Here is a 9,468-nt window from a genome sequence, read left to right on the forward strand (position 1 = left end):
GAAAGATTGAATTCGGACTGTGTTTCAAGACTCGTTTTCGTTTGAAATTAGCTTGTGCTTTGTGAAATTGCTACAATGAGGTAATCTTGAAAACTCAACCTTTCCAGAACATGGGTATTTCTATATATGTTTATTAAAGCTTTGTATTTATTTTTCCCCAAATTACTGAATATACATAAGCTGCCTGGCACTAATTTAAGACCACCTGTTTGATGAGAACTGTGTAACCTCTAGGGAAACGCTGGAGCAGAGAGAAACTACCTTGGAAGCTAAAGGTTTGGGGGAAAAGGATTGAGATCTGAGGAACACAGTCTGCTGTTACTGGTGATCGATGGGGTCGGACTATATAAGGGGCCAGCTAAGCACTGGTACAAGAAGACCCACAATGAAAAGTTATGTAAAAAAACTTTTATTCGATCATACAAAATAGCTGTACAATAAACAAAATGGCCATCATGTAAATAAATAATTGTATAAATTATCAAATTGACAATCAGCATGAACTGTTGTCACTTTTTAAAGAGTGCAATATTAAAAAAGGTAAAAAAGTGCTAAAACGCCCGTTTGGTCCTCCCCAGACAGTTTTCAGAATTGACACAGTGCACAGGTCTGGTTGAGGTAATAAAGTTCTTCAAAACAATAAGCATACTCCTAGTCTGGAAAATGAACATAGACGGGTTTCTGTACATGGAACAGGGATCTTTCAGCTTATAGTACTTGGTTTAGTTTTTTTTTGTCAGTCAGTCTTTTCCAGTATATCAGTACGTGGGGGACGTGGTAATTGGACTCTGGAGATAATTCAGGGAGTTCGCTGCCGGGCGGACAGGCATGGAGACAGGGAAGTTAAAGACAAATCGAGTTGAAGCGCCAGAGGGGTTGTTTGCGGGGCTGGCGGCCTCTGTCGAACACGAGGGGGTCAATACTTGAGATTCAAACTGCAAGAGCTGCCCCATGAAGCTGAAATTGGGGGAAATGACGCTCCGGCGCTGCTTAACAAACTCGAAAGCTTCGTCCAACTTCACTCGGTTTGCCCTCATGAGATAAGCCAGGCAGATGGTGGCAGATCGAGAGATGCCAGCTTGGCAGTGTACAAACACTCTGCCGCCAGTGTTCTTCACAGAGTCTGAAAGAAAGAACAGATCGGATTTAATCCCAGACACTGGCTTTAAAGAAAACCCAATCACAATTTACATTTCCAAGTTTAGAATAAATTGATTGGTATAATCAACTATAAACAAGCTTGGCTAGGTGCCTGAGAATGTCAAATATTTCCAGATGAAGTGGAAACTAAATTTAAATTAATGATAATTCGGAGGTGAATTCTACCTCCGTGGTAGAAGAATGTTGGTGCTTAGTATTTTAACCAGTTACAAGATTCTGTTAGCATTGGGAGACGTTATGATACAGCAAGCCTTTAACGGTTCCACACGCTAAAACCAAAAGGCTGTTTAATGATCTGAATGAAGACCATGAGCTTACCGATAAATTCAATGGCCTCAATGAACCAGGAGCTGATGTCTGCTTTGTGACTGTCCTCCACAGGGATGCATTTGTATTGATAATGTTCCTCAAAGTGGTTCGGGCAGTTGGCAGAGACATTGATCAGGGCCGTGATGCCCAGGGCGTCCAGCATATCCTTCCTTGAGGCATGGTAGGCACTTCCGAGGTAGAGGAAAGGGAGAATTTCAACAGGTCCACCCTACCGAAAGAGAAAACATCACACCTTAGTTCTCAAGTAAAACCCTCAAGCCATCTAATTGTGGTTATTTGCATTCCCTGAAGCAAACATTCCCCTTAGCTTCTGGCGTCAATGATAATAGCGGGAAAATTTAATCATTTATCAGGCAGTGCCCACATTAAGATTACCCCATTTTTATTGTTAAAAGTTGGGCAATACAACTGGGATTACACTGAAGCTCTTCAATTATTAATTTTCATTTCAGTTAACCAACCTGATCGTATAGCGGAGTCTCGCAGGAACTGCAGCTCGACTCTGCACTATTGGGGTTGTTGCTGGTGCTCAGAGGTAGAGATAATCCCGAAGGAGGTGCAGGTTTAGTGCAAAACTCTGGATATTCCGAAGAAAACGTATCGTAACCACCTGGAAATGAGCAGAGGATGCAGAGAGCTGATTAATTCTCTTGTTAACTTTAGGCACCAATTTCAAACTTCCCATCAGTGAAATATAAACACAAAGGTTCAAAGGATAGTTACCATCGAAAGTTATAATTCGTTTAATGATGCAAACGCAATGTTATAAACGCGAACTACAAAATCATCAGATGCGCATATGGTGGGGTTTGAGCAATCTATCGGCTGTTTAAAATTTAATTCTAGGTAACGAATAGCTTGGGCACATTTATTGTGCCGATATGTTTATACGTGGAAGTGGGTTTTTTTGGACGTTCAGATTTGCTCACCTCGGAGAAAAACGATCCGTGCTCCATAGGATTCCCGGCACAACGCATTGACTGCCAGGAGTACAGTGCTGTCCTTTTTGAGCAGATCCAACTCACATGTCCTTTCATCAAATACAACAACTACGGAATAAAGACCGGACACTAAGCTATTGCGAGACTCCTCGTTGGGCACAATGTGTTCGAGCCCCATTGTCCCTTTCGCCCTTCGTTTGACGATGGTGCTGAATCGGACGTTGAGCGAATTGACGATGTGCGAGGCGTTAAAGGCGAAGAAAGACCGGCAGTCCAGCAGCAAACATTTCGATGGATCCTCCTTCAGGAGCAGCCCAAGAGTTTCATTGCTGACACTGGAGATTTCCATCATGACCATAATTGCTGATTTACACTCAAAAAAGTTGATTCTCAATAAGCCACAGCTCCGCTTCTTCCGAGTTTAAAAATAAATCCTCGCTGGCTGTGTGGGTTTATTTTTTTCCCCCCCCGTTTTTCTTGCCTGTTAGTTCGAAGGCTGTCTTTCCCCCCCTTGTTCTGGCCCCCGCTGTTCCCGACTTGCCTTTTTATGGAAGACTTTGTGAATGAAGGGTGACGCGATGTGTCACGTGACAGGCCATTGTGACGCACTCGGCACCGAGTTGGAAGTGACACGCCTTGTCCTTGACGTGTGCCAGGGAGACACGTCACGCTGCTTTGTTGTTTCAATTAGAAACAATGTGATGTAACCTCAATCCTTCCAAACCAGGTGACCAGCAACTCACTCAAATATCCACACTCTCTCACAGATATCTACACGCACACAGATATACACACACTCACAGATATATGTGAGTGTGTGTGGATATCTGTGCTGGAGGAGGCCATTTGGCCCATCGAGTGTGCACCGACCCTCCAAAAGAGCACTGCACCTAAACTCACCCCTCCACTCTATCCCTGTAACACAGTCACGCTACCTAACCTTCTGAACACTCAGATATCCACACACACCCTCACAGATACCCACGCACACTCAGATACTCTTTTTTCTTTTTAAAAAATTTAGAGTAGCCAATTATTTTTCTTTTCCAATTAAGGAGCAATTTAGCGTGGCCAACCCACCTACCCTGCAAATCTTTTGGGTTATGGGGGTGAAACCCACGTAGGCATGGGGAGAATGTACAAACTCCACACGGACAGTGACCCAGGGCCGGGATATGAATTATTTTTTCTTGAAACATTTTTTTTTAAGAGTACCCAATTCATTTTTCCAATTAAGGGGTAATTTACCATGACCAATCCGCCTAGCATGCACATCTTTGGGTTGTCGGGGCGAAACCCATGCAAACACGGGGAGAATGCGCAAACTCCACACGGACATTGACCCAGAGCTGGGATCGAACCTGTACCTCAGCGTCGTGAGGCAGCAGTGCTATCCACTGTGCCACCATGCTGCCACTACTCACACACACTCAGATAATCACACACACACACACTCAGAGGATTGGATAGGGTGGACAGTGAGAGCCTTTTTCCTCGGATGGTGATGTCTAGCACGAGGGGACATAGCTTTAAATTGAGGGGAGATAGATATAGGACAGATGTCAGAGATAGGTTCTTTACTCAGAGAGTAGTAAGGGCGTGGAATGCCCTGCTTGCAACAGTAGTGGACTCGCCAACACTAAGGGCATTCAAATGGTCATTGGATAGATATATGGATGATAAGGGAATAGTGTAGATGGGCTTGAGAGTGGTTTCACAGGTCGGCGCAACATTGAGGGCTGAAGGGCATGTACTGCACTGTAATGTTCTATGTTCTATGATCTATACTCTCACACGCTCACATATACTCATATCCACGCACACTCACATATACTCACAGATATCCAGACACACTCATATATGCTCACTGATATCCACACACTCACAGATATATATACACATACTCAGATATCCACACACACTCTCACATATACCCAAACACACACACTCAGATATACTGACAGATATCCACACACACTCACATATACTCACAGATAACCACACACACTCACAGATACTCACAGATTCACCCACTCACATATACTCATATATCCACGCACACTCACAAATACTCATAAAACCACACACACTCACAAATACTCATATATCCACGCAGACTCACAAATACTCATAAAACCACACACACTCACAAATACTCATATATCCACGCAGACTCACATATACTCATATATCCATGCAGACTCACATATACTCATATATCCACGTAGATGCACATATACTCATATATCCACGCAGACTCACATATACTCATATATCCAGGCACACTCACAGATACTCACAGATATCCACACATACTGACAGATATCCACACACGCTCACATATACTCATATATCCACGCACACTCACATATACTCATATATCCACGCAGACTCACATGTACTCATATATCCATACACACTCACACATACTGACAGATATCCACACATACTGACAGATATCCACACACACTCATATATACTCACAGATATCCACACACACATGTATACTCACAGATATCCGCACACATTCACAAATATACACACATACTCAGATATCCACGCACACTCACAGATACTCAGATATCCACCACACACAGGCTCACAGATATCCACACACACGCTCACAGATATCCACACTCACTCACAGATAAACACATACTCACTCACAGATAAGCACGCACTCATTCACATATATACACAGTTTTCACTTCAACCAGTGCAGGAAAACTCCAATATCCGTCTGATCGTTTCATTTATTTCCAAAGTTGGGAAAGTTTTTTTTAAAAAATCACTTTTTCAAGGTGAACTTCAGGCACCTTGAAACTCGCGTGACGATATAACTTGCGAATTATCTGATTCGCGTGGGTCACCTTCCTGGAGAAATAAACCTGCCCGGTCATCTGTTGAAAACTTAATTTGGGGATTGGGGGGGCAGAGACTGCGCCGCCTTAACCTTTAATCTGGTTTCAAATGGAAATGAAGATAAGGGGCTTAGGGGTGTCTAATACCTTCTGCCAACGTAATTGTATTGAGCTGTAAAGAACAAGCGAGGGGTTGGACTGGTCAGGACTTTTGTGTGAGGCTACCTGTCAACAGCCCCCCCCCCCCTCCCGCCACACACACACACACAGTGAAATCAATCTGACTGTGTACCCGCGCATAAAGAAATCCACTGCACCGTGGGAAGCCACCGTCGCGTTTTCAATTTCTGTGAAACTAACGAGGATATCTTTTTCTTTACCCACCTATAAATTTGACATTAAAGTTAGATGGAAACGCCTTCTGATATATCAAACAAGCGGCCAGTCGTTCTGGGCAGATAGTTAGATCAAATTACGAATTTTTTTTGGGGACAGCACAGACTTAAACCCGATGTCACATTGAGTCGCTGCTGAACAACAGAAACCACGCGGCGAATGAGCTCAATCTTAAAACGCGCGAAGTCATCTTTTCTTGATACCTCCATGCAACTCCGTCGCCAGTCATATTTTGAAACGCTATCAGAAAAGAAAATGAGTTGAGAACTTATTTAAAACTACCGCAGAAAAAAAAGCATGTCGGTCATAAGAATCTTTGCCAAAGACCATGATCGTCTCCGAGCTTTATTCGATGGTAATGCTAAATTAATGCCTGTTTAATACTAGAATCACACACAATGACTTTTTAAAAAACTTTGTTAATACCATTTTTAGCTTTGTCAAACTACTGTGAGATGGGTCTACACACTTAGAATGCCTATGGGTTAATTAACGATTAATTAAAATAGGACCATTTTAAGATCGACGATTACTACAAAAAAGTGTTCCTACGTGTTTGGTATTTATTTCTGATGTAATTTCGGACAATTGTCTCATCGACCCAGACGGATTGAGTTGGAGGAAGGGCTGGCGACAAGAAATTATGCAATTTATAACATTGATAAAATTGGAAGGCACGTATTTTTGCAATTGGGCCACCTGGTCATTGCTGAACAACGTGGCTATGATGTATGTGCAATTCACTTCGGATAAATAGTGAGCTGACGTTGGCTTCTGGGAATTCGAACTCCTACCATAAAGGTTTGGTTTATTGTTGGACTTGGGGTGGGGGGGGGGGGGGGGGGAGATTGAAGAGGATATTACAGACACAGCTGGTTAGCCAATCGCATTACACCTTCAATGCTTGAGTTAAACCAATCGTTACTAGTTTTTGTCAGTGAGAATCTAACTATTGATGCGACCACCAATTCACACAAGACGGAGAGTTGAAGTGAACAGTGGTTTTAATCAGCTAGAACTGTGCCTGCCTGCGACTGCTCTGCACTGAGAGCCGCCTACAGGCTGCAGATCTACATACCTCCTCCGAGGGGACGGAGCCATAGGCGGAGCCCACAAGGTCACCAACATAATACAATGTAATGTAATGTAATACAATGGTGGGCCACAGGAGGAGCCCACAAGGGCATCAACATAATACAATGTAATGTAATACAATGGTGAATGGTAGCAGTAATACATTCACCACATTCACGCCCTGTTAAAAACTGAAGTCCAACTGGGGTGAAGTGGGCTCACAGGTTCAGTCTGTCCGGCACCTTGATTGTTCGCTGCGATCGCCTGAGCTCTGGTTTCGCTGCGGGCACGGGTGTTGAACTCGTCGCTGCGGGCACGGGTGTTGAACTCGTCACTGTGGGAACGGGTGTTGACTCCGGGAGCATGTCTTCTGGAGCTTCATCCCTGTAGATCAGCGATGGGGTGACGGGGGGTGTAGGCCATGTAGAGGCGGGGCGGTGTTCGGTGTAGGGTGGGGGGTGTAGGTGATGGTCGCAGGGGAACCAGCGAGTTCCAGATCCCGGAGGGAGACTGTATCTTGTCGGCCGTCGTGGTGCGCCACGTAGGCACACTGGGGGTTGGCGTGAAGGAGCTGGACCTTCTCGACCAGGGGGTCGGACTTATGGCTCCTCACGTGCCTTCGGAGGAGGACAAACCCCGGCATTGTCTGCCAGGACGGAAGCGAGACCCCGGAGGTGGATTTCCTGGGGAAAACAAATAGGCGGTCATGAGGGGTCTCGTTCGTGGCTGTGCAAAGGAGTTAACTATTGGAGTGGAGCCCGTCAGGGAGGACCTCCTGCCAGCGGGAAACTGGGAGACTCCTAGACCGTAGGGCCAGGAGGACGGCCTTCCATACCGTCGCGTTCTCCCTCTCCACCTGTCCGTTTCCTCGGGGATTGTAACTGGTAGTCCTGCTCGAGGCGATGCCCTTACCGAGCAGGTACCGATGCAGTTCGTCGCTCATAAACGAGGAGCCCCGGTCACTGTGGACGTAAGTGGGGAAACCGAACAGGGTGAAGATACTATGCAGGGCCTTAATGACAGCGGCCGCGATCATGTCAGGGCATGGGATTGGGGAAACCCGTCAACGATGTTAAGAAAATACACGTTGTGGTCAGTGGAGGGGAGGGGCCCTTTGAAATCGATGCTGAGGCGTTCAAAGGGCCAGGATGCCTTCACCAGGTGGGCCTTATCCGGTCGATAGAAGTGCAGCTTACACTCCGCGCAGATTTGGCAGTCCCTGGTCATGGCCCTGACCTCCTCGGTGGAGTAGGGCAGGTTGCGGGCCTTAATGAAGTGGAGAAGCCGGGTGACCCCCGGGTGACAGAGGTCATTGTGGATGGCCTGGAGTCGGTCACCTTGCGTGCTGGCGCACGTGCAGCGGGACAGGGCATCTGGGGGCTCGTTGAGCTTCCCTGGACGATACACAATATCGTAATTATAGGTGGAGAGTTCGATCCTCCACCTCAAGATTTTATCATTCTTGATCTTGCCCCGCTGTGCATTGTTGAACATGAAGGCTAATGACCGTTGGTCGGTGACGAGGGTGAACCTCCTACCAACCAGGTAGTGCCTCCAAAGCCGCACAGCTTCCACAATGGCTTGAGCCTTTTCGACTGAGGAGTGTCGAATCTCGGAGGCGTTGAGGGTATGGGAAAAAAAGGCTCCGGGCCTGCCTGCCTGGTTAAGGGTAATGGCGAGGGTGACCTCTGACACGCGCTCTCCATCTGGAAGGGGATGGACTCGTCCACCGCGGGCATTGCGGCTTTGGTAATACCTGCCTTGATGCGGCTGAAGGCCTGGCAGGCCTCAGCCGCCAGTGGGAAGATGGTGGCTTTGATAAGCGGGCGGGCTTTGTCTGCATAGTTGGGGACCCACTGGGCATAATAGGAAAAGAACCCGAGGCATATTTTCAGGGCCTTAGGGCAGTGGGGGAGGGGAAGCTGCAGGAAGGGGCGCATGCGGTTGGGGTCGGGCCCTAGGACTCCGTTTTCCACGACATAGCCGAGGATGGCCAGTCGGGTTGTGCGGAAAACGCATTTCTCCTTGTTATAGGTGAGATTGAGGGCTTGGGCGGTTTGGAGAAACGTCTTAAGGTTGGCGTCGGGGTCCTGCTGATCATGACCGCAGATGGTGACGTTGTCCAAGTACGGAAATGTGGCCCGCAGCCCGTACTGGTCCACCATTCGGTCCATCGTTCTTTGGAAGACCGAGACCCCATTGGTGACGCCGAAGGGGACCCGGAGGAAGTGGAAGAGGCGGCCGTCTGCTCAAAGGCCGTGTAGTGGCGATCCTCCAGGTGGATTGGAAGATGGTGGTATGCGGACTTCAGATCTACCGTGGAGAACACCCGGTTGTGTGCAATCTGATTCACCATGTCCGCTATCCGGAGAAGGGTGTACCCATCGAGTTGCGTGTACCGGTTTATGGTTTGGCTGTAGTCTACAACCATCCGGTTCTTTTCCCCGGTCCTGACGACCACCACTTGAGCTCTCCAGGGGCTATTACTGGCCTCGATGACCCCCTCCCTCAAGAGCCCCTGGATCTCTGACTTGATAAAAGTCTTGTCCTGGGCACTGTACCGTCTGCTCCTGGTGGCGACAGGTTTACAGTCGGTGGTAAGGTTCGCAAAGAGCGGGGGACGAGCGACCTTAAGAGTCGCGAGGTTACATACAGTGAGAGGGGGTAGGGGCCCGCCGAACTTCAGGGTCAGGCTCCTGTGGTTG

The 9,468-nt window shown here is 47.1% G+C and overlaps 1 protein-coding gene across 1 annotated transcript; it reads right to left on the bottom strand.

The window, feature by feature from the left end:
* Positions 1-393: 393 nt before the first annotated feature.
* On the bottom strand, positions 394-2,960 carry dusp1 (dual specificity phosphatase 1). Its single transcript, XM_072512134.1, has 4 exons — positions 2,421-2,960; positions 1,953-2,101; positions 1,480-1,699; positions 394-1,123 (listed from the first exon to the last, which is right to left on the bottom strand). Exons 1-4 carry the CDS (start codon positions 2,788-2,790, stop codon positions 759-761), a joined length of 1,104 nt encoding a protein of 367 aa, XP_072368235.1. The 5' UTR covers positions 2,791-2,960; the 3' UTR covers positions 394-758.
* Positions 2,961-9,468: the final 6,508 nt, after the last annotated feature.

This window comes from Scyliorhinus torazame, chromosome 7 (assembly GCF_047496885.1).
Source record: "Scyliorhinus torazame isolate Kashiwa2021f chromosome 7, sScyTor2.1, whole genome shotgun sequence".
Lineage (NCBI taxonomy): Eukaryota > Metazoa > Chordata > Chondrichthyes > Carcharhiniformes > Scyliorhinidae > Scyliorhinus > Scyliorhinus torazame.

Excerpts from the sequence above, each read along its gene's own strand:
- dusp1 (XM_072512134.1), bottom strand. The coding sequence starts at position 2,790 with ATGGTCATGATGGAAATCTCCAGTGTCAGCAATGAAACTCTTGGGCTG. Across the intron at positions 1,700-1,952 it reads AGACTCCGCTATACGATCAG|GGTGGACCTGTTGAAATTCT; the intron begins GTTGGTTAACTG and ends CTCTTTCGGTAG. Across the intron at positions 1,124-1,479 it reads TGAGGCCATTGAATTTATCG|ACTCTGTGAAGAACACTGGC; the intron begins GTAAGCTCATGG and ends TCTTTCTTTCAG.